The sequence below is a fragment of the Eurosta solidaginis genome, chromosome 4, assembly GCF_040869045.1.
Source record: "Eurosta solidaginis isolate ZX-2024a chromosome 4, ASM4086904v1, whole genome shotgun sequence".
NCBI lineage: Eukaryota > Metazoa > Arthropoda > Insecta > Diptera > Tephritidae > Eurosta > Eurosta solidaginis.
Window position 1 is genome coordinate 177114066 of NC_090322.1, and position 26221 is coordinate 177140286.

Here is a 26221-nt window from a genome sequence, read left to right on the forward strand (position 1 = left end):
GTTAAGGTGCATCCCTGATCTGGAGACATTGGTGCTTTATCGGTAACCGTATCGGTAACCTTTTAACAGCTGATTCGACCAACCTTATGAGAATCAATGCAATCGATTATTGGTGCCGCTAAGGTCGTAACCATTGTTTACTATATAGTTTGGCAGCTTAAGTAGATGTTATGTTGCGAATAGAGTGGAAGGCAGTGGACTAGGCAGTCGAATGTCATATAATGAAGAAATGGTGTTCGGAGATTTTTCAAAGTTAAAAAAAAAATGATAAAAGCTTTAAAATAAATAAAACTATTGTTTTATTAACAACAAAAACGCCATATATATTCCGTATACATAAATTTGTAAGGATTATCTCACTTTAAAATTTGAATTAAATAATCTAAAGTTTTTTTTTTTTGAAACTGAGTCGAGAACTGTGCGTGTGAATGTGCGAATTTTCACCGATCAGCTGTTAGTTGCGCTACTTGGTAAAATTTACAATGGTCGTAACCGTATCGTAGCCAACCAATTGGTTTTTGGTTAACCGTCGTAACGATAAACAGCTGATTACGTTAGGGATACGACTACAGAAATACGACATACGGCACCAATGACTCCCGCTTTAGGTTGTTCTTTCAAATGTCCCCAGATATATTACCGATGGTCCATTTACGACAATCACTGCTGTGAATGCCTTCAGTGTTTCAAACGCTCACCAAAATCACTACAGTATAATGGCAGCACTCACTGTTACGTTTGGACTGTGCCGGTACAGCTGATCATGTAACGTCACGCGCAACAAGTACACCTTTTGTTTTGATTTATTTCTTCTTGTACATAGTTGTTTGACAGTAGCCATCTGAGTTGAATACAAATTAACTTAAACTAAAAGAATCATTCGAATTAAAATAATACTATTAGTTTAACACATCAATGCAGTGAACAATAAATTCATATCTAATTGTATTCGAAGCAAAAAAATTAGAAAGGCCAGTAGCCGCACAAAATATGAATCGCTATACGGTAAGTTCACTGATTGGCGAAGGCTCATTTGGCCGAGTTTATAAGGCTATACGAAAAGAGGATGCGCAAGTAGTTGCTATTAAAATTATCTCAAAGGTAAACTAATTCATTAATTCCCTAAATATTAAGTAAAAAATACATTAGAAATCTTCTTCCACAGCGTGGGCGCAGCAGCCGTGAGCTAAAGAGTCTTCGACGCGAATGTGAAATACAAGCACATCTCAAGCATCCAAATGTTATTGAAATGTTGGAATCTTTTGAAATAAAGAACGATTTAATTGTAGTCACTGAGTATGCTCTCATCGATTTGCATCGTTATCTTGGACGTCATGGCGCAATGCCCGAAGACCGTGCGCAACAGCTTATATGCCATTTAGTATCAGCTTTGTACTATCTACATTCGAATCGCATATTACATCGTGACTTGAAGCCACAAAATGTCTTACTCAATGAGGATATGCACGCAAAATTATGTGACTTTGGTTTGGCACGCAATATGACCATGGGTACCCATGTACTCACATCTATTAAGGGTACACCGCTTTATATGGCACCAGAGCTTTTGGCTGAGAAACCATATGATCATTTGGCTGATTTATGGTCGTTGGGATGTATTTCGTATGAATCACTAGCAGGTGCACCACCATTTTGTACAACATCCATATTGCATTTGGTAAAAATGATTAAGCATGAAGAGGTGAAGTGGCCAACGTTTTTGAGCAGCGATTGTCGTTCATTTTTGCAGGTAAATATCACAAAAAAACAAATCTATACTTACACCTCACCTACGTGGTTGAGTAACCAACAAGGTCCAATTTTCATTTCGCTAAGCTAAGAAACCGTCGTGGAGTGTCTTTGTCGTTAATACAACAACAACAAAGAAACATATCTTATCTGGAACCAGTTATAGTATCTACATTAGAGGTGCACAGCTTTTATCAAACCTATTGATACAATATTGAACTCCTTGATCGTTAAAACCTCCTCTTTTGCATTCCATGCCTATAGGTTCGCCAACAACCGGAGTTAACAGTGTAAGCTAACTTGAAAGAAAGTGGAAGATTGAAAGTGAGAGCCATCATATGGATATTAAGGCACCCTGCCCTTGTCAGTCCTTTCCGTAACTGATATAGGCCATTGGATTGTGACATTAAAATGGTCCCTGAATACTGATTTCACGCTGTATTTCGAATACTTGCTATATATTTTCCATTATAGCTGTGACCGTCGTTAGGCTTCAATTACAATTTGCAAATGTGCTGTGCTATCACGTTTGCATTCCACCAGCGGGTTAAGGGGCTTGGAATACTCCAGCGCTAGACATGGCTTTCGTAAAAGGCGACTTAAATCCACGGACCTATAGGCTCGGAGGGGGAATCAAATAATAGGCTAGGGCTAATACCAGTAGGTGCACTACTGGTGCATACCGGACTGGCTTCATTTATAGCACTCCCTAACCCTTCGGCGAGTGGTTTTGGGATTGCAAAAACTACAACAACGTTGTACATATTTTTAATCTCATACTGCTTTCCGCATGTATTTCAGGGCTTACTGGAAAAGGATCCATCGTTACGTATATCCTGGACACAGATATTGTGTCATCCATTTGTGGAAGGCAAACTCTACATCTCTGGCATAAAAGCAAATAACTCACCTTTTACGAATCCATCGAAGAAGAAAATTAGCAAGACCTCACAAGCGCAACGGTAGGATTGTACTAATTTTACATTAAGCATGCACTTTTTAAAACCTTATATTTAGTTCTAGCTCTTCCAATTCAGGCGACCCCACTAAACATACAAATGCTTCCAAATCGAGCTCCACAAAATCTTCGCAGTCAACCAATGATAACTTAACTTCATCGCGTGACAGTATTAATGCTATACCGCCCAGCGATATTGAGAATCTAGAAACTGATGTAGAGGAAAATATTAATTCTGTGGAAGTGCCATTTACTGAGCAATCTTTTAAAGATGCGGACGATTTGAAAAATCATAATATTTTGCCACATTTTAATATTGTAGCAGAAGCCGCTGCAGCCGTACCTGTTATTAATTCGCAAACATGTTTTGTTAGTGGCAATAATAATATGATACTTAATCGTATGAATGATAATTTTATGTACCCGCTAAGTGAAAGTACTATGGCGAAGGAGGAGCTTCAACTACAGCAACTGCGAGAGGATATGAAAAATCAGCAACCACAACGCGAGCATCAACAACGTACACAACAACAAATGCAGCAGCAACAAATAGCGCTACCAAAACAGCAACAAACGGCTCTTCCACAACAGCAGCAGCAGCAGCAACAACAACAAAAACATCAACATCACCAACAGCAACAAAAATCTACATCTCACACCTCCAAATCACAAGATCCAACGTTAACTTCAAACGAAAATGCCAAAATTTCGCACGGCAAAGATTTGGAAAGACGTAAATTAAGTCAAAATTTGGATAATTTCTCATTACGCTTGGGGCATACCATCGATTTGGAGACACAACGTAGCAAACTTAATGATCGTAGAGATAGAGATAAGGATAAGGATATGGAAAAGGAGAATAAACCTACTAAGAGTATCGTCGTGCAGTCCTCAGATGAGAAGCGCAGCAATGAGTAATTAAAACAAATACCAAATTATATAAATACATACACAAATGCACATATCTATTTTTTGTTTGTTTAGAAATTCACCACCCTGTCTTTTGCCTGGCTGGGACTCTTGTGACGAAGCTCAAAGCCCGCCTATCGAAAATGATGAATGGTTAGAATTTTTGAATCGTACAATACAAGAAGTAGTAGACGGTGAATTGGATCCGTTAAAGCAACATAATTTAGTAAGTATTTGTAGAAAGTAAATGTTCTGGGTATGTAATTAATTATACTTTTTTAGGTAAGCATCATAGTAGCACCGCTGCGTAACTCTAAAGCAATACCGAAAGTTGTGAATAGAGTTGCACAATTATTATCGTTGCCATTTGTCTCTGATGAGCCACTAAGCGTTATAGAGTTAGTACAAAATGTGAGCACTTACTACATATTGTTTATATATTTATATTAGTATATATATTTAATCATTAACAATGTGAATTCTATGCTCAAAATGTTTGTTTAGATTTATATTGATGTCAAACTTGTGCCCAATCTTATGTATGCTTCCAAGTTGTTGATTTGTCACAACTCAGTCGGTGATTCAAGTTCCTCCTCGACACATACACATGGCCGAGGAGAGGGTGCAGTACGTGCAATGAGTGAACTTAATAACGAAGAAATATCCACTTTATCTCGGCTCTATGAATTAATATGCCATTTGGTGCATTTGAAGCAACAGTTCCTCTCACAATTTTGTGATGCTGTAGCTATATTGGCAGCTAGTGAGTTGCTTATTATCCTGCTGCAACCAGGTATGTTAATATTTGTAACAGAAATCGCACTCTATAATTTGCTTATATTATTTTTTTTAGATTTCAAAAACCCTGATGCTGTACGCATTTCACACAACATATTAAGTCTATTAATATGTGTGTTACGCGAATTGCCCGAAAATGCGGAATTAGTCGAAAAAGTTATATTCAGCACAAAATTGAAATTGTTAATGTTATTCAAATGTACTGATGATTCAATACACATGCGTATGTGCATGTTGTTTCGGTTATTGGCACGATTTAGTCTGCGTGGTTTACAAAATATTTGGTGTACGGAAATAAAAAAATCAATTGAAGAATTTGCAGATAATAAAAATGCAGAAGTAAGGGAGGTACGTCTACAACTTATATGAGTTGAGATATGAATTTGTAATACATACTCTAAATATAAAAAATTTTTTTATTCATAGATTGCTGAAAGTACCTTGGAAGAGTTACGTCATTTTAGTTTCTATGCATAAAATGCACGCAACATGTTAATGCGAGAAAACCCACCAAATGCAATGAGATTTTAGTTTTAAGTTTATTTTTAGATTTTATTAACTATTACAAAAAGTATTCCCCGTTTTTTCATAAATTTACGCTAAAAGATCAAGTATTAAAAAGAAATAATGTACGAATTTACATTTACTTTTTTATATTTTTTATATGTTCTTGTAAATTAGTATTTCGACTAAATAAACTATTTTGAAAATAATCCAAAAGTTCATCTAAGTATGATCCCAGATGGTCGAAACTAAATAAGTAATCTACATTGCAGTCTTCTTGATACATTTCATTTAATTTGGCAATGTCTTTTTTGGAAAGACCTTTACGCTGACCCAATGTAGCATCAGGATCCTGAAAGAATAAGAAAATAATAGTACAAAAAACACTTAAAGTTTTATGAATAGTATCGTATACTCACCAACGGTTCTATCGTGGACTTGCCATTTTTCGTAAACGCTTTCGAACTATAATGCATTACACTCTCATAATCATATTCAACACCGAAATTTGTTATATGCGTTCGAGCATATTTATTGAAATTGTGCGCATGCCCATCAAGTATATTTTCCCAATTGATTTTAACATATTCATCACGCTCCGTGGAGCTTTGTTGATGGTAAAAGCCCAATGCGTGTAGTAATTCGTGTACAATGACACCATTTGACACACAACGTGGTGTATTGAGATTAAGTACCTGTAACATGATGTAAGTTGTGAACTGTTTTGCTAATAACATTGTTATTCATAATCCTAACTGGCTAACCTGTCCTCCTTCACGTCGTCCAACACTTGACCAACATCCTGAATAGTTGCCTTTAATTACCAACCAATTCGTATCACCTTTTTCGTATGGACGAAATCTAATGCAAGTTTGCTCATGATATTCTTTAAAAGCCTCCAGAATTATCATCATTTGGGTTTGATCTAAAAAATTAGGTATAAGGTTGACTTAACACGATGACTGCCAGTGTATCACCGGTGATGACGAATTACTTCTATTAGAGTATTAAGAGGCTTCAAAAATTCTCCGGAGGTGCTAATGTATCATGAGGATAGATTTCAAAAATTTAGAATTGTATCTCAACTTGGAATCAAAGTGTGAATTTCATCGGTAATAACTCACAAATGCCATAACAAACTTTTCATCATCAATTACCTCCTAAAGGATTTTAATGACCTGACGATTGATTTGACTTAAACATGTTTTCAAGGTTAGGTTAGGTTGAACTGGCCGGTCCATATCAAAAAACCAGGACCTATGTTATAATATAACTCTGTCCTCTTGGAATATAGCTGGAAAGCGCTGGGCACGAGCACAAAACGTGCTCAATCGTTTCCTCCTTCAACCCGCACTTCCTACATCTGCTATCACTGACCAAGCCTATGAGCATCCCTAAAGAAAAGCTGCAGTCAAAACCCCGCCCTCTGTACTGCCTTAGGATGTATCTTATGTTGCAGAACATCATATAAACAGTGAAGGGGAATACTGCCTATAAAAGAGAGAAACGAAATGCTGAAGAAAAAGTTCCTGTAAAATAATTGAAAACTTCCTAAAATCATCCTAACAGACGTTTGGTTGAAGAGGCCCCGTCTATCATAAGAAGTCATCTCCGCAGCACTATGGAGAAATCCGACTCACAAGAATTCAGCCGTTTCAACCAAAACAGCATATGGAGTTATTCACAAAGAGTCGACAAAGTCTTATGCCGATAAGTGCCGGTTGAACCTCGTTCTCAATGCACAATACGCGAAATTCGCGTTGGGCATAGCATAGGAAAACGCACGTCACTCTGGCACAACTTGGGTCTTAGTTAAACTCCAGCTTTGATATAAAAATCGTACTTGGCGACTTTAATGTCAGGGTAGGTAAAAAGGTTTATTTGACCCCCATAGTCAGAAAGCCCAATCTCATTGACGAAACCTCGCTTAATGACTGAATGACTTCGGCGGAAATCGAAATATGCTGATATCAGCAGCAGTATTGAACAGCCTCAGCACGTCAAGGAGCTCAGAATATTCCCGCGGAAATGCATGCCAGTCTCGAGAGGCAACTTAAATTAATTTCCCCGAAAATTCTAGGCATACAAAAAATTGATCCCGACGCAGTTGTGTTAGTTGCAGGAGATGCAAGTACCGGAGCGTATCGGATTTTTAACCGATAAAGGACTGCTCATATCCATATCATTCTCTTAAGCCCTCGGATACGTTTTTTGCGGTTATGGCAACAAAAACAAGCAGATTTAAACATAAAAAGATGCGTGAAGTGACATGGCTGTCCCCTAAACGATAAAAACAAAGGTAGATAGCGCATGTTGTGAACGGCGGACGGCACGGTTTCACCAGTTTGAGTGTGCCTTTGATTCGAGGCTCCTACATCGATCTGGATCACTTTCCCGTCGGGGCCAAAATCCGCGCTTGTCAATGCGTGGCTATAAACTGGCAGCAAAAAAACACAAGGAAACCTGTATGTCGAGGGGGTAGACTCGCAAAATACTGCAAATAATTTCGAAACTCCCCTGTTGTTGTTGTAGCAGTGTACACTGAAATGACAGCCCTTGGTCGGGAAAAATCCCGAGTCGCACCGGTACATAGAGCCGGCTGCCTTGCACCTGCTCTCTGAGAGCACAATTTTGCCCTACTGAGGGCGGAGAGTTTCTAGAGGAACTCGTGACGAACAGGAGGAAAACAATGTTGACCGGCGATCAAGAAAAAACATCTAATACGATGAAAAAAGTCGTGCTGCAACCGAAATAAAGGACGCTTCCTACAGAACAACGTTGATATCAAATGTGCGAGAACGCAATCACGAGGGAAAAACTGGAGCGAAAATTCTTGTACAAAAGTAATAAAGAAGAGGTAGAAAGATGAGAGTGCGAAAAGTTTGAGCTACTAGATATCAAAAACAGCGCCTGCAAAAATTACCAAAAAATTCTAAGACATGAGGATGGTTTCAAGCACGGGGCTGATTCGCACAAGAATGAAATCTGCGACCTAGCATCCGATCTGCAGAGAGTTCTTGGATTATGGAGGGAACATTTCTCTGCTCTCTTGAACGTAGACGACAATGCACTGCCCAGGGAATTGAATTAATGTTCCTCCACCCGGTTACGACGAAGTCAGAACATCAAAAACCACATAAAAAACAACGAGGTCGTGATCACTGATGGATTGCTGCGAAGCTATTCAAATACGGCGGCGAGGAGGTGGCAAGGTACATGCATCATTTAATGTGCAAAATATTAGCGGACGTTTGAATTCGATTTGTTTTTTGCCCAGTGCATAAGAAGGGTGATTCTGCAAACTGCGCCAACTTCGCAGAATGCACCTTCTTAGTTTCGCATATTAGATCCAGTCCAGCGTAATGTGCGAAAGATTGAAGCCCACTATGAACCGCCTGATCAGCACAGCTTCAGACCTGGTAAATATACAATCGACCAAACCTTCAGAATGCGTCAAATCTTGGAAAGAACCGGAAGAAAAAGAGTTAACACACATCACATCTTCGTCGATTTCAATGTCGCCTTTGGCGGAACGAAAAGGAGCTGCTTATATGCCGCAATATATGAAGTTGATTTCCTCGCAATATTGATATGGCTGTGCCAAAATTACATGGAGCAATACCACCAGCTCCTTCAAAATTGCGAGCTGTGCGAAACTAAACGAGGTTTGAGAGAGTGTGATACCATATCGTGCGATTCCCCTAATTTGATACTGGACAAATTTATACGAGCTGCAGAGCTTGACCGCTCTGCAACAATATTTTATAAGAGCACTCAATTTCTAACGACATTGATACCATCGGACTGAGCACCCGCGTCGTTAGTTCGGCTAGCTCCGAGTTCGGAAAAGTAGAGGAAAAGATTGGTTTGATGATGAATAAGGCCAAACGAGGTACCGGTTTCATCAATCAAAAATTCCAGCGCATTCACATCTTGGCAGCCTGGCAGCCGTAATTTCGAAACAGCATTGACACAAACAACGACGCCAGTTTATATAGAAACCAGCGAATAATCTCTCTTGCCAAGAAATGTTATTTTTCTACTTCGGTTGGGAACAAACAACGGGCTTTTATAAAATGATTAAGGTCTGTCAGTCACGGGCTTTTAGACTAAAGTTTAGGGCTCTTTTACACGTGCAGATTTTCTGGTCGATTTTCATTAAATTTGGTTGGTTAAAAGGCTTTAGTCTTATAAAGTGCAAATAAATTTCCTAAATTCTCTTGATTTTTTTTTATTTACATAAACATATTTGCATAAAAGAAAATTAATGATACTTAAAATAAAATTTCGAAAATTTAACTCGATTGGTTAGATACTCACTAAAGTCATTGCTGTCAATGTAAAAAGGTACCGTTGCATAGGGCCACGTGAATTTCTCTTGCAATAAACCGTTACGCAACCACTGTCGGTGAATCATAATATCACCTTCAAAAAGACCGCTATGCTCCCATAAATTTGTGTCACTGTTCTCGTTCCAAAATTCGAAGGCTGCAGCTAAAAAAAAAAAAAAATTGCGTGAGTATCAAGTACTCGTAACATTCGATGTGTAAACATACAGGTGTACATATAGAAACCAATTTTTTATACCCGCTGTACTTGTACACAGGGTATTATAACTTTGATTTTATTTTTTATATAAAATCATCAGTATTGATTGAGCCATGTCCGTCCGTCCGTCCATCTGTCCGTTAACACGATAACTTGAGTAAATATTGAGATACCTTCACCAAATTTGGTACACGAGCTTATCTCAAAAAAAAAAAAAAAACGGATGATAACCACGCCCACTTTTTATATATATCACATTTTGGAAAACCCAAAAACCTGATTATTTAGTGAATAATACACCTACAATGTTGAAATTTGGCGCGTGGACTGATATTGAGACTTTTGATAAAAATTTGAAAAAATGTTTACAATGGGCGTGGCACCGCCCACTTGTGATAAAATCAATTTTACAAATATTATTAATCATAAATCAAAAATCGTTAAACCTATCGTAACAAAATGAAAGAAATGCTTTGAAGAAAAATTTACTAAATCGGTTAAGGACCACGCCCACTTTTATATAAAAGATTTTTAAAAGGGTTGAGGACGAATAAAATAAGTTATATCTTTGCAAAAAAGAGCTGTATATCAATGCTATTTCATTTCCCAAGGGGATTTATAAAAATAAATAGGAAAAATTTTAAATTTTAAAAAATGTGCTTGGCACCGCCCCTTTTATGATTAAGCAATTTTCTATGTTTCGGGAGCCATAACTGAAGAAAAATTAACGGATCGTAATAAAATTGGGTAGGTACACAAATTTTCCCTATAGCAGGAAATATTTCTAGAAAAAATGGACGAGATCGGTTAAAGACCACTCCCACTTTTAGATAAAAGATTTTTAAAAGGGTCGTAAACGAAATAATAAGATATATCTTAGCGAAAAGGAGCTTTGTATCAATATAATTATACTTTCTAAATTCATATATAAAATTAAATTGGAAAATACTAACATTTTTGAAAATGGGTGTGACCCCGCCCCTTTTTTGTCTAAGCAATTTGCAATGTTTCGGGGGCCATAACTCGAAGAAAAATTAACATATCGTAACAAAATAGGGTACACATATTTTCCTTACAGCAGGAAATATTTGCAGTAAAAATGGATAAGATTGGTTAAGTACCACGCCCACTTTTATATAAATGACTTAAAAAAGGGTCGTAGGCAAAAACAATAAGTTAAATCTTAGCGAAAAATAGTTCTGTACCAATCGTATTTTTATTGTTCTGTTATATCTTTATTTTAAAATAAACAGTAGGAAAATCGCCATCTGAAGGAAAACAGCATTATTTCCCTCTAAAGGTCATTGGTGTTCGCCTCTGTATCCTTTTTGCTTCTTTTAAATGAAAATTATTTCAGAATAGAACCATATGTATATCTATTATTGCGCAGCCTTGTAACACTATTAAGCACACAAAACAAACAACAACAGCATTTCAAGTGTCCGGCTGGGTATGTAATGTTCGGTTTCACCCGAACTTAGACTACCTTACTTGTTTAAGTAAACCGGAGCTCGGCCAAGGCTTGAACTGAACCCACAATAGAAGTAACTTAACTAGGCTTTTGGAGAAAAGCTTCGTCTGTTTTTTATTGGTGACAACCCATGTGGTTTTGTAATCGGTTTATTATCGATATCGAATAATTATCGCCGACTTATCGTCTTGTTATTAGTGTGTCATCGGCTTATCATGGAAGGGTTAAACATTTGTCATCGATTTTATATCAAAGCTTTATAGGTACCTGTTACATGCCGGGGAGTCGTCGTTAACTAATCGATAACATGTCGATTACGAATTCGCATAAGAATTCGATAGCTTTCCAATAACAAATCGATACGTTTTGATAACAAAATCATAGCTCTAGCTTAAGTAATCGATAACTTTTTGATAACAAATTCATAGCACCCGGATAAGGAATTGATAACATCTCGACAATTTTTCGATGATAAATCCAAAATTTTTTGACAACGAACGCGTAACTCATCGATTTCAAATCTTATTCACTTAATTTTATTTTATTTAAAGTTTTATATTTTATATAACTTTATTTTATTTTGTTTAACTTTATTCCATTTAATTCTATTTTATATTATTTTTTAAATTTGATTTTATTTCACTTTTTATACTCAGCGTGCTTTGCACACAGAGTAAATAAACTTTGGTAACATAACGGTTGGCTGTACAGGTATAAAGAATGGAGATAGATATAGACTTCCATATATAAAATCAGTATCGAGAAAAGGGGATTGAAGGGGTTGATAAGCGCAATAGCTTCAAAGCTTCCGCAACCCAATTGTCAACCTCACCTACGCGAGGGGAATCCTGTTACAAATATGAATGTATCATACACATATTTAGCAGGCGAGTCTCTGGCGACCCAAGTTCCTCATGGAACTAGGGGTGGGGAGGGCCCACTATTCATGAATTAATGTACATGTATGACTTCGTGGCGGTATAACTTTTGGTCACAACACAAAAACTATTGACAAAGAAAAAAGTAAGTAAATTAGAAAATGGCTCAAAGTAGGCAGACCACACCGACTAAGTGGTACTATAGGATGGTCAACCGTTCGATGTGTTGTAAAAAATCCTTCGGAATGTTCTGTGAAATTGTGGAAAAATATTTTAGAAATATCAGGTGTGGCAGTAAGTGCCAGAAAATGTGTCGGGCATTACATGCAAACGGTCTAATTGGGCAAGTACCACTGAAATAACTCTTTTTATATTCAAACCCAACCAAATAAAACGCTTAAACTTTTATAAAAAAAAAAATAGTATAAACACATCTTCTTTTGGAATGTACTTTTGCCAACGAAGCAAATTTGAAGTGTCAGGGATGAAAAAAGCAAGAAAAATATGGAGAACAATAAATAAAACACTTGTCGAAAAGCTATGTTATGTATATCCACAGTGAAACATGAAGCGGTTAGGTGATGGTGAGGATTGTTTGACCTAAGACGATGTTGGAAATTTATTTGGTTTTCATAGAAAGTTAAATGAATAAATTAGACTTGAGTGCCGAAAAATTGAGTTTGGGTCAATCATGGGTGTTTTGGTAGGACAATGATCCGAAACACACTGCGAAATTTGTCAATGAACGGATGCTCTATCACGCTCGAAGCAGCTAAATCACACTCCATAGTTACTGCACCTTAACACATCGAGCATCTATGGGAGAACCTAGACAAAATATCGGAAAAAGGACCATTAGTAGTGAGATATGCTCAAAACCGCTATTTTGGCGTAATAACAGAAAATTACAGCAATGCTTGTTAGTTCCGTGCCATGCCCTTAACAATCCGTAATATAAGCAAATGGAAAGTACACAAAGTACTGGAAATTGGCAACCTTTTGATTTGTTCTTTCTTCGGACACAAAAAATATGAAGTACATATTTCAGATATTGCGTACATATACTTTTTGCTGTAAAACTTTTGTTTTTTTCATTAAATACGACGAATATCCACTTACTTCTTAATATTTCGCTATTATTTATGCAAAGATTTCGCTCTTGTTATTCACTTTTACTTTTCTGGCAACATATTTTAATGAAACGCAACAAAAATCATACTTTTTATTAAAAATCTTTTGTCTTCAGCAAATAGCGTAGGTACATGCATACATATGTATGTATGTATGTACCCTTATTCAAGAAGTTTCTTTATAATCTGGGCATGATAAATACTTAGAGAGAACTTACTTACCTCTTTATATTTCACTATTATTAATCACTGTTTGTTTTAAGGTAACACATTTCAATGAAACACAACTTAAATCAATGTTTTTTTAACAAGAAACTAATTAACCGCACTCAAATAAACTTTTCACTTCGGAAAATCGCGCAATTTGACTGTTTTCCGTTCCATAACGAGTGTTCGGTTCCGGTAAAGTGCTGCCAAGCTCAGTGCAAACTAAATGGTTGTTTATGCGACATCTATTGGCGAAGGTTACATGTACAATAAATATCGTGATAATAATGCCCAGTTTTTACCTACGAGTTAAAACTACGATTAAAGTTGACCAGAGTTTAATCCTGCCACTTCGGTCGCTTAAGCTGAGATGAGCAGCAAGTTTCTATGTTATCGAATAAAATACGCTAGTCAACTTTAACCGTAGTTTAAACTTGTATTTTAAATTATGTTTTCGACTGTAAATTGTGATTTTTTTCTTTTGCTTTTTTTTTGCAAAATACACAAATAATTTAAGTCATAATTATTTGATGGATCCCTCAATATGTATTGACAGTATTTGTAAAATGCGCGGTGGCCACCTTGGTGTGGTGGTAGTGTGCTCCGCCTACCACAGTGCAGATACTGGGTTCAAAGCCGGGGCAAAATTTAGAAACAAGTTATTTTAAATAGAACAATTTTTTTCGTAGAGCCATACACTAAGGAAACCAAAAGTAAGCAGTACAGAAAACAAAGGCTTGAGTGCCCAGTGCAAAAAATTGCTTGTATTCCGAGCAACGAGAGTATCAGCCAAACTGATTAATCTATGCAGAGGGATCCTACGAACTCTCACTGCCAATATATATGATCCTGAGCTCTTTTGTGGACTTACAAGCGCTCTGGTAGCTTCAAAGAGAACAAGGTATTTCAATGTAAACTTATGGCGCTCTCAAAACGAAGAAATGCGAAGAATGGGTTTATATTAGCTCGCCTTAAACGCTTTTGCCGCGTTGTTTTTCTTTGCACTTAACCATGCCTTTAAAGGCGCTTTGACAGTGGCATAAATACAGATATACATAAGCCCTATAGGCCGAACTTAGAGGAATTGATACCAATGGAATGCTACCCTTCAATGTTTTAGGCAGAAATCCAAGCAGTAGAAGTTTGGGGTATAGAATGTTTAGGAAGAGGCTTAACCTCGAAGAGTATCCGTATTATATCAGACAGCTAGGCAGCTTTGCGTGCCTTGCCGGCTCACACAACTACTTCGAGCTAGTGAATGAACGCTTTGGAGTCCTGAATGTTCTGGGACCCAAGTTGAGGTTTTGTTAGGATGGGTTGTCCAGCATCTGTGACATGAAATAATGTAGAGGAACATTACTTTACCAAATAGGATGATATAGCAGCATTATATGGTCCTAGGCCCTTCTATGGACGTAAAAAAGCACACACTAGGGAAACTAAAAGTAGCTGGGAAACAAAGCAGTTCAGACTACACTGGATTTGATGAACAGGGCAAAGACAGCCAAATTATTTGTACTCCCAGCAACGAGAATATCAGCCGAGCTCGTTAATCTACGAACTCTCACTGTGTACTATACGAGACACTGTAGGCTTCGATCTAGGGGATATCGTAAGTTAAATCTATGAGATGAAATATACCTAGAAAGAGAATTTTCCATTTAGGGGAAGTGACTCTTTATCACATCGTGATACGGAGTACAATAAATACCCCTGGTGTGACCAATTAACTCAAAAAACGGTTAACGGCTACGCGCCAATTAAGTAAGTAGGTAAGATATGGAGTTAAAATCCCGAAAGGTACTTAAATACATTAAGCGCCTCCACATACAGTAAAAGCCGAAAGGACAAGTACAAAAGATGAAAACAAAAGACGATTTGGTCGCGTTGCCTTTCTTTAAGGCTTTTGCAGCAATATAAGATAATAATGACAACACTTTAATATATCTTCGTCATGAAGCGACAAACGGCGGATATAGATAAATATTTTGGTCGCTTTAGCAAAGCATTCTGTTATAATACTTATCTTAACAAAAATGCCTTTGTCGCTGCTAAAGCTTTAAAGCGAGGCAAGGCGACCAAAGCGACTATGAAAATCTTCTGGAGTTTAAACTTGTACTGAATAACCAGACCGTAGAGTTTTTATTGGGATGAGTCCTAAGTACATGCTTTATGCCGAATTCGAAAGGCAGACTAATTTTCGCGTAATACATGTTTTAAGGCGGAATGGCATAAGCACTTTGGTAATTTTAAAGCGAGGAGTTGGTAAGGCCCATGCATCAGTTTATTCGCATAATATGGGCGGACGAGTGCACGCCCGACGATTGGAATCTATGTGTTCTTTGGCCAGACCACAAGAAGGGGGATACTGCAAACTGCATCAACTATAGCGGAATCAGCCTTCTTAATATCGCATATAAGGTCCTGTCAAGTATATCGTGCGAAATATTGAAGCCCACCGTGCATCGGCTGATTGGACCTTATCAGTGCGGCTTCAGACCTGGTAAATCTACATTCGACAAGATTTTCACAATGCGCTAAACCTTGGAAAAAAGCCAAGAAAAAAGAATTAACACACATCACCCCTTCGTCAATTTTGAAACCGTCTTTGACAGCACGAAAAGGAGCTGCCTATATGCCGCTATGTCTCAATTTGTGCTGTGCAAAATTACGTTGAGCAACACCATCAGCTGAGTCAGAATTGGAAAGGACCTTTTCGATCCGTTCGAAACTAAACGAGGTTTCAGACAGGGTGACCCCCTATCGTGCGATTTATTTAATTTGATGCTGGAGAAAATTATACTAGCTGATGACATTGATATCATCGGCCTAAACATCCGCGCCGTTATTTCTGCTTACTCCAAACTGGAAAAAGAAGCGGTAAAGATGGGTTTGATGGTAAATGAGGATAAAACAAAGTACCTGCTGTCATCGAGCAAAGAGTCAGCGCATATGCGCCTTGGCAACCACACCATTGGTGGCAGCCATAATTTCGAAATAGTAAAAGACTTCGTTTATTTGGAAACCAGCATCAACACTAGCAACAACATCAGCTTTAAAATCCAGCCGAGAATCACACTTGCCAATAAATGCTACTTTGGTCTAGGTAGGCCATTGAAAAGTAAAGTCTCCTCGGCAAACGAAATTTATACTCTACAAGTCACTTATTGTACCCGTCCTGCTATATGGGGCAGAAGCATGGACCATGACAACAGCAGATGAAGCGGCTTTGGGGAATGTTCGAGAGAAAAGTTCTTCGAAAGATTTATGGACCTCTACGCGTTGCCGATGGCGAGTACCGAAGAAGATTTAATGATGAGCTGTACGAGCTATACGCAGGCATGAACATAGTCCAGCGAATTAAAACGCAGGGGCTGCGCTGGCTAGGCCATCTTATGCGAATGAAAGATGACGCTCTGGCCAAGAAACTAATTCTATCGAAACCCGCCTATGGAAGTAGAGGTAGAGGGCGGCCCCCACTCCCCTGGAAGGACCAGGTTGAAAACGATTTAAACTCCTTTGGTGTGACAAACTGGCGCCGGTTGGCAGAGAGATGGAGCGACTGGCGCGCCTTTTTGCACGGCCATAACCGTTTAAACGGTTAAGCGAAAATTAAGTAAGTAAGTAAGTTTTATTGATATCTTATGGTGTTATTAAAGCTTCAAAGAGAAGCAACGCTACTAAAACGTTTATATAAAACTGCTTTCTTTTTAATAAAAGTTAAAAGCCTTGAATGTTCTAAATTGTTAGATTTGTTAAGCTAGAAGGCTTCACAGAATGAAGACAATTTATTCTTTTGTTTATATTCATTTATAATTTATTTGGTCAAAGCTTTCTACCTCAACAAATCTAACAATTCAAAACTGCTTTAGTTTATTTTGGGAAAATGTTAGTGTAAAAACTCTTGGCAGCCTTTAACGTTGTTGAATACTACCAATAAATGAGCGGTTTTAGCAAATACAACTGTTGATGTGTTGTTAAATGATTACTTTCTGAACGCACCACCGTTGATTATTTTTGATCCACTCAACCATGGGATTTTATCTCAAAATATTGAGCTGAAACTATTTCGCTACATCAGTTCTACAAGTTTATTCAGCTGTTTGGCGGTTCTTTAACATTTGAAAGTATTGTTTATGAAAACAATTTTTTTTAAACAAAATTTCTATAACTGAACTGACCGAAACAGTAAAGAATGGATCTAACGAGTATTATTTGTCGCTAGTTCAAATATGCCATTAATCGGATCCACCTTTCAAGAGCTATTGTGATTTAAAAAATGAGTTTCGATCACGGATGGTAAAGCCGGAGTCATTGGTGCCGTATGTCGTATCGCAGTATCCGTATCCCTAACGTAATCAGCTGTTTATCGTTACGACGGTAAACCAAAACCCAATTGGTTGGCTACGATACGGTTACGACCTTAGCGGCGCCAATAATCGATTGCATTGATTCTCATAAGGTTGGTCGAATCAGCTGTTAAAAGGTTGCCGATATGGTTACCGATAAAGCACCAATGCCTCCAGCTTAAAGCTGGTAACCTTATAACAGCTGATTCGACCAACCTTATGAGAATCAATGCAATCGATTATTGGTGCCGCTAAGGTCGTAACCGTATCGTAGCCAACCATTTGGGGTTTGGTTTACCGTCGTAACGATAAACAGCTGATTACGTTAGGGATACGGATACAGCGATACGACATACGGCACCAATGACTCCGGCTTAAAACGTAATACGGGCCCAGGTTTGCAATGTATCAACAAAAATTGTGTTCGCTGAAAGCCCCCATTGTATCAAGTAGCATTTCTTTTGCATTACGTTGGCAGCACTTAACCGGAAAAGGGAACCGGGAAATGGAAAAGTAGATTTGAGTGCGTTTAAATTAGTTGGGTTTTAATAGAGACTTTGAAATATATTGTGTTTTATTAAAATGTGTAACTGTAAAACATAAATTGATTAATCAGAGTGAAATATAAAGAAGCAAGTAAATTCTCTAAGTAAGCATGCACAAAATATAACGCAACTCATACTGTTAACTTTAGCTATGTATTGTAGTATTGTACATGTTACCCGCGCCAATAGATGTCGCAAATATCATTTAGTTTGCATCAGGCTTGGCAGCACTTTACCGAAACAGAACACTCGTTGTTGAGCGGTAAATTGTTCAAATTGCGCGATTTCCCGAAGTGAAAAGTTTATTTGAGTGTGGTTAATTAGTTTGTTTTTAAAAATAACTTTGATTTAAGTTGTGTTTCATTGAAATGTGTTACTTGAAAAGAAAAAGTGAATAATAATAGTGAAATATAAAACGGTAAGTAAATTCTCTAAGTATTTAGCATGCAGAGAATTTAAAGAAACTCCTCATACAGTTAACTGCAGCGTTTCCGTTTCATAAAAAGTACATACATACATGCATATGTACCCACGCTATTTGCCGAAGTGAAAATTTAATTTGAGTGCGGTTTAATCAGTTGCTTTTTAATAGAAACTGATTCATTTATATTGTGGTTTATTAAAATATGTTGCTACAAAAGTAAAAGTGAATAAGAAAAGTGAAAGCTTGGCATGTAAAATAGTGAAAAATTAAGAAGTAAGTAGGTAATAGAATGTAACTAAATCCCACACAGCTAACTTTGCCCATGAACAAAATTTTTAAGATTGTATAACAATTGTACGGATATACATATATACCAATTTAAAAGAAAATGAGTTAATATATTAGTTTAGAAATCGTTTTTTTTTATTAAATACCAACTTAGTATATATTAATATACATACATGCATATTTGCAAAGTGCTTTTAATAACAACCTTTCTCATCATGAATGCATGTTCTCGTCGCATGTCGGCTAATGGTGGTACCAAATAATAATGTCGTCTCCGGCTTCAAGTAGTCGGTAGCTAAGGCCATACTAAAGCTGAAGACATTGGTGCTTTATCGGTAACCGTATCGGTAACCTTTTAACAGCTGATTCGACCAAACTTATGAAAATCAATGCAATCGATTATTGGTGCCGCTAAGGTCGTAACCGTATCGTAGCCAACCAATTGGGTTTTGGTTTACCGTCGTAACGATAAACAGCTGATTACGTTAGGGATACGGATACAGCGATACGACATACGGCACCAATGACTCCGGCTTAAGTGGCGCATGTAGTGGCTGGCGCGCTTAATTTTTTTGCCTATTTGATCAACATTTGCTACGTTCCAATGAAGCGTGATCCAGACACGAACAGAGATTTAACATGCAAATGCAACAACAATGTGCTCATGCTCGAGCCGCGCTGTGCTGCTGCCGCTAGGTGGAAATCGCTCCATAAGAATTTATGTAAAGGATATTTTTCCGCGTAGTGTAGTCTTTGTTTAAAGCTTAGAACCGATTAAAAAAACAATGGTCACACATACTTTGGCACAATTTAAAAACCGTTATTAAAATGTCGTTTGTGAAGTCCTGGCGGAATAATTTTTGCCATATGTATTCTTTATGAAACGGAAACAGAAAAAACTTGCGAAATACACAACATAAGCAGAGACGTAAATCTATAGAGAATAATCAACGACGGAGAGCAAGAGAAATTGTCAAACTGGTGGTAGGTAATTCACCACATTACCTTCTTGAAGATTAGCAAAAAAAGTTATTGAAAACGTAAAAAATAGTTAAGTTGTGATTATTATATAAAAATAAAGGTTTTCTAGCATTAGAATTGGCGAAATTCATGCCACATTTTCCTAATGGTGAATTACCTACGATTTGATGGTTTACTGTTTCCCACTATTCGTTCTTTTGGCGGTTATCTATTTTTATACGTTCCCTGAACATAAGTTGAAAGTGATATATGTAAGGCAGTGGAAAATATGTTTAAGATGATTAACGTAGTCCAGTGTTAAAAAAATACTTAGATACCCCGAATAATTCAAAGTATTACATAGAATTCACAAAGCTCAGCTATGATTTTTGTTAGTTATATATGTATGTATGTCGAAAATATTATGAATACATACCTACAATACAAAAATTTTAGCTGGCAGAGTTTAAAATGGCCTCGTGCTATTTGAAGTGGTCGGCCAAAATATAGGATACGGCTAAGTAAACTCGGTTTGTAATGCATGTAAGTCATATTATTAGGAATCATTAAGGGAGGTTCCATGAGATAACTTTCTTCTACTTTTCTAACCTTGGCGCGCTGATAGTTTTTGTTACAAAACTGGAGAACGTGTGAATACAAATGTTCTAAAAACCTTCAATCAACCTTAAATATAATTCTTTAAATGCATTTTCAACACCTTTTTTCCTCTTAAAGTAAAATGCAGATTAAACTATTTCAATTACATAGAAAAAGTTTGTTTTGAAAAAGCTGTCAAACATTTTGTGATTCAACACTGAAGTGATTAATAAGAAAAACAACTGCATTAACTCATCACTGTTTAATGGAGCAGATTAAAATACCAAATTATATAAGCTCTATATTCTTATTATAAGATCTATCGAATAGTATTAGCTTTGTCCCACCCGTCACAAAAAAGTAAAAAGTTGTTATTCTAAATTTTGCAAGTCGTTTTTTTTTTTTTGATATTTGTTACACAATGTTAGAAACTAGATTTAAAGAAATTCAACGATTCAGCTTCGATTTGTTTAAAGCTGTTAAGGAATTATTCAACAATAAAGTTTGTCTCACATGTGACAAGTATGCAGAAACTGTTTTTAGGCATGGCTAATACGCCTTTTAATCTTAGAAGAGATATCAACTTATTACGTCCGCTAGAAATTTTAATCAAAATACATCTATGAAGTTGGATTTTTCGTGGCTATTGGTTTAGAGAGCAAAAATTCTTAAAATTTTCCGTAACTCAAATTTGTTGTTGTGTTTTTAAATACTCGCTTATCTAAAAGTATTTAAACAAAGCAAGCTAATTCCGGAACTGAAATCCTCAGATCCATAAAGATGAAATATTACGTAAAAATGTCCCACCTGTGACGATGGATCATCCCTTTGGTAAAAAAATCTTGATAAACATTTCTGATAATTTCTGCGGATTACTGCACTTAAGTGTAATCCAATTCAAAATATTCATTTTTAAATTTTCAAAAAAGTTTGTTATGTATTTCACCTATTCTAATATAAATGTCGTCACTTAAAAGTTGTGATAAGGAGGACGTAGACACTATGAATTAAAATTTAAATTTGGTTGAATTTCTGTTCATAAATTGGTAACGACTTAGGCCCACTTGCATTTATTTAGCTCAGAGTAAATTAAAAAAAATTTGTTTAAAATGTATGAGTTAAAAAGTTTACTGGAAATGGACCTTAAAATGCCAAACTATACTATAGAAGACACATGAGTCTATATTCTGGCTTTCCAGTTTATGTCCTTTGCGAATTGTGAATAGGAATTACATTAAGTTAAATTGAAAGCTTTTTTGACAAAAAAAATAATTTTCTTCAGCTACAACTTTTTTAACCGGTCTCCTGAGACACGAATTGATTAACGACTTCGCGCAAACACGGTCGTATTAACAGAATGGCTGAGATACGTCCTTCTTAACAAAACTTTTAAGTTATGACCTTTTTATTTGGAAAGGAAGATATATAAGCTCCCCACTTCATAACCCCGCCAGAGCATAATCCCGACAATGTTCATAAATCCTGACAAAATACAATCAAGGCATAACAAAATCACGACATAACAGAATCTCGAAAATACAATATCCCGAGAACATAAAACTATCCTGACTGAGCAAAATCTTGACAACTCCGAATCACGAGAACACAAAATCTTGAGAAAGTTGTTAGATCGATTGAGGATTGTTTTTCGTCGTGTTGGGATTATAAATGGTCGGGATTTGGTCCAGTCGGGATTATGAATTGTCGTGTCGGGACCACGAACTTTCGGAATTTGGTCGTATCGGGATTATGTGTTTCGGGATCTTGTTTTTCGGAACTTTGTAGGTCGGGATTATGTTATACACCCATAAGCCATGTATATATCATTGAATAGAGAATTCAATGAAGTTTAACTACATTGAAAAATATTTATTCCTAGAGGGAATAGACGTATGCATATTAAAAAAGATGGTCCTTAATTAAATGAGGGGAAAATTTCCATATTTCTAAAATTTAAAAACTAGAAACATTGTTCTTTCCTTGTGTGAAATTTTTTTTCAATATTCTGCAAGCTCTCGATGAATTTTTGTTCGTCTGCTTAAAGATATTTTAAAGACACGTTATTTTGATTAAATTTATAATTTATTCATTATCTTATTATTTTTTACTATACCTACGTGATATAGTGGTTCATTTTGTTCATAGCACGTATATGCGGCTTTTTACGTTAAATGTTCTTGGCAAATAATTTTCAAGCTGATGTTGGCGACACGATCCTTCTCAAATATGGACCGCAATCTGAACATATTTGGCAGCCAAGTGCACTAATTGGTCTAAAGTAGTTATTGGACGCGTACCAACATTACAGCATTGAATTCGAGATTGTGAAAAGGTCATTGTGCACGTGCTCCACTATGTCGGAAAAAAAGCCTTATAAAACGGAGCCACTGCATTTTCCTGAACTGCTATCTTTGGACAGGTACTTACCGCGGACCCTAATTGACCTCTGTTCTTTTGAAGCGTGAAAACGCATCAAAAATACCAAATTTCCCGTATTGTTATTATTTTCTGAGCAGAAATAAGCAATTTAGGGTTTCAAATCAACTCGCACAGTTTTGACAGCTTTTTCCTAAATTATTGCAGGGCTGGAAAGATCGTGTGGAATATTAGTTTAGGTACCTACAATTTAGACGAACTCGCACCCAGCCTTAATTTAAGTTAAGTTAATTTAATTTAACTTAAATAATTAAATTTAATTTTACTTAATTATATTTGGTTCAATTAATTTAAATAATTTTATTTTAATTTACATTATTTTAGTTTAATTTAATTTAACTTAATTTCATTAAATTTAGTTTACTTACATTTTTTTTTGTTTTATTTTATTTGATTTTAAGATAGCGGGTTTGAATCGAGCTCAAGGCGTAACAATAATTATTTTATCATTATTTTTGTTATGCTACATTTTTTCTTAATTAAAAAAAAATGTATCATGACAATAATATGAGAAAATAATTATTGTTAGGCCTTGAGTTCGATTCAACCCCGCGATCTTACAAATCAATGGGCCGATATAACAACAAGAATTATTTGATTTTATTTTATATTCATTTTATATTATATTTTATTTCACATATTTTATACAATTAAATTTTATTTTCTTTACTTTATTTTGTACAATTGTATTTTACTTTATTTTATTTTATTTTTCCTTACTTTATTTTCTTTTATTTTACTTTATTTTATTTTATTCTATTTAATTTTCTTATTTTATTTTGTTTTATTTTATTTTTAATTTTTTCTATGTTTTTTCTTTGCTTTTACTACAAACAACAAAATCCTATGAAGAAGCAAACTTCAACTTAAACCTGAATACCTAACCCCGTGCTTTGTTTTTGTACACTCTCTGGCTCTTTAGTTCCAACAAAACTGCAGTATATACATCTCGTCGCGCATCGTCGTTGCATGCATAAAAATTGTGTATATGCTCAGAGACTTTAAATTTATATGTAGCTGTGTGGCTTCGTTCATATCAACTTTCCAGTACATTGTTCCATCATTATGCTACAGTTTAGTGACCACTACGCTTACATTCTTCTCTACTATTCTATATATATTTATGTACGCATCATAGCACATACTACGCATACGCTTGCACATTCTCTAGTACTCTATACAGTCTACCAAGTGTGTTGTACACTGCGCCTGCATTTACATTCTACATATGTATATCCCGCATATAGCATCATACTAACAAAAGCTTACGCTTACGTTTACATCTTACGCGTACATTCAGGATTTCCTCAAACCGTGAGAAAAGATGTTTACACATCAAACATATTTGTATGTATTAATATTGCACATCCCTAATTTGCAATTATTACATATTTATCAACAATTTATATTTAATAATTACCACATACTGTTGTGACGTCGTAACATTTGCTTGTTGGGAGCCCACCGTGGCGGTGGCGGCACTACCGGTCGAAAAACGCTTAACGCTAATATCACTTCCCAGAATGAAATGACAAAAATTGCAATAATTAAATAACATTTTGGCATAATTTCACTTTTTTAAATTAAATGTAAAACCCAAGTATGCAATGCACTTAACACGGCTGCTTTCATTGAACGACCAATCTATTGTGTGACGCCCACCTGTCGTTGTTTCCGTACATTGTTGAAGACGGTGAATTATGTGTCCGCAATTGTGATAGTGGTGACGTTGATAGCAGTTTTACAAAATTGATATGTCCGATTCGTTTATAATGCATTATAAATTTCACACAAATAACAATATGAGTACTGAGCACGAATTATGCCATCCATGCAGCTAAACAAAAACGGACTATCAAAAAAATGTGCGACCAGGGACGGACTAAAGCTATATAAGCAGTGGCTCTACAGGCGTTGAGATATGGTAACCTAAAGCTACAACTCTATGGGACTTTGCGTCATACGGGTCTCTCCCCTCATTTTTAAGGAGCGTAACTACAATTTTTCAGTTTGGGCACAATTGCATAATTTTTTTTCATTCAGAATTCCAAGAAAAGACGGCTAGCAACAAACTTTATTAACCTGGAACGAGTTGGCAAATATAAATTTCAATCAATAGGATTACAACGTTCTTGTTGCATTTGCATGTTAAATTTTTATCGGAATCTTTATGACTGACCATAAGAACGTACGAATAAATCCAATCACACAATCACAACTCTTGTCACTGGAATAATTAGCTGTGATAATCGGAATCAATCAGCTTGTGTTTTGTGCTTAGACTATATAGTTTACTGCGAAGTTTAGTAGAAAAGAGAACTATACCTCAAGGATTCATTGGGTCATAGTCATAGTCAAAATAAAGTAGGTGCTAAAGTTAGTGTCAACTTTTGACATAATTTCCTTCGAGCTATCTATCTAAAAAGGTGACGAAGAGCTGCTGCAAAGAGAGGTGTGAATGCAAAAACTAAAAAGTGTGGAGCATGGTATCCCGCGTGAGTGGGTGCAACATCAGAATTTAGACTCTGACTCTAAACCTTTCTGTGGACTACTAATGCATTCTTAAGTAAAATAAAAGATAACATGGTGGCAACAATGACTTCACAAAAATAGACAATCTTCTTTAAATACCAATTCAAGCACTGATGATTACTTGTGTTTTAGCTATTTACCCGAAATTGAGAGGGTGTTCGAGCTAAATGAACCCAAGTCAAAAGTAGATATTACCTTTGTTTTTTGTGTGCAAGTGTATAAAAATCTTCAGAGCCTGCTAAGCATTTTTTGACTGGAATGTACTACTTATAATACATACTTACTAAATCAAAGCGCGTTGATTTTTTCAGTGCTTTGTAGCCCTGGCTAATTCGATTCTGCGCATTGGTGGAATTGAGCAATTTGTGTCCAATATCGAGCACACACAATTATTTGGTTTAAATGCTTTCAGAAGAGGAGACTTTCTTTGTGTTGTTGTGCACTGTGCAGTATAATGCATATAAAATTTGTGGTTGTTAAAATATGTTGATGCTTTGAATACTAATTATAGCTGAATTTTAATTTCGTGTTTGGTGTTGCTTGAAAAGAGAATTGAATGTTTTTGAAAGTAGACAGGGGCCGCCATTACTAATCAAACGGTTAAGTTTTTCTACAATGCGACTTTTGTTTATACTTCTGAGGTTCGAAATGGAAATGTCAGAATAATTATTGTTATGAAATCTTGAAAAAACCCGCGAAAAAAGAATTGACACACATCACGTCCCGTCGAATCTGCAATATCTGAATTTTGTCTCTCCGTTAAACTTATACAGCTGTGTTAAATGACGTTGAACAGCACCATCAGCTTTACCGAATTGGGAAAGACCTCTCCGAGCTGTTTGAAAATATCCGAGCTTTCAGAAAGAGTGGCCCGCTATCGTGCGATTTCTTTAATTTGATGCTGGAGAAAATTATGCAAGCTGCTTAACCGCTCCGGA

The 26221-nt window shown here is 36.3% G+C and overlaps 2 protein-coding genes across 2 annotated transcripts; one reads left to right on the forward strand and one right to left on the reverse strand.

Moving 5' to 3' along the window:
* Nucleotides 1-812: 812 nt before the first annotated feature.
* On the forward strand, nt 813-5304 carry fu (STKc_STK36 domain-containing protein fused). The gene is made up of 9 exons (XM_067783970.1): nt 813-1101; nt 1166-1750; nt 2551-2711; nt 2767-3621; nt 3692-3842; nt 3899-4027; nt 4121-4409; nt 4470-4762; nt 4841-5304. Exons 1-9 carry the CDS (start codon nt 991-993, stop codon nt 4889-4891), a joined length of 2625 nt encoding a protein of 874 aa, XP_067640071.1. The 5' UTR covers nt 813-990; the 3' UTR covers nt 4892-5304.
* Nucleotides 4965-24375, reverse strand: LOC137250712 (hatching enzyme 1.2). The gene is made up of 5 exons (XM_067783971.1): nt 24179-24375; nt 9239-9412; nt 5683-5843; nt 5338-5613; nt 4965-5270 (listed from the first exon to the last, which is right to left on the reverse strand). The coding sequence occupies exons 1-5, from the start codon at nt 24315-24317 to the stop codon at nt 5058-5060; spliced, it is 963 nt and encodes a 320-aa protein (XP_067640072.1). The 5' UTR covers nt 24318-24375; the 3' UTR covers nt 4965-5057.
* Nucleotides 24376-26221: the final 1846 nt, after the last annotated feature.

What these genes read in the sequence shown, in the direction of transcription:
- fu (XM_067783970.1), top strand. Translation starts at nt 991, where the DNA reads ATGAATCGCTATACGGTAAGTTCACTGATTGGCGAAGGCTCATTTGGC. An exon ending in CGTTAAAGCAACATAATTTA is followed by an intron (nt 3,843 to 3,898) that starts GTAAGTATTTGT and finishes ATACTTTTTTAG; the next exon opens with GTAAGCATCATAGTAGCACC. An exon ending in AAAATGCAGAAGTAAGGGAG is followed by an intron (nt 4,763 to 4,840) that starts GTACGTCTACAA and finishes TTTTATTCATAG; the next exon opens with ATTGCTGAAAGTACCTTGGA.
- LOC137250712 (XM_067783971.1), bottom strand. Translation starts at nt 24,317, where the DNA reads ATGCCAAAATGTTATTTAATTATTGCAATTTTTGTCATTTCATTCTGG. An exon ending in AATGTTACGACGTCACAACA is followed by an intron (nt 9,413 to 24,178) that starts GTATGTGGTAAT and finishes TTTTTTTTTTAG; the next exon opens with CTGCAGCCTTCGAATTTTGG. An exon ending in CATTGACAGCAATGACTTTA is followed by an intron (nt 5,844 to 9,238) that starts GTGAGTATCTAA and finishes CTAATTTTTTAG; the next exon opens with ATCAAACCCAAATGATGATA.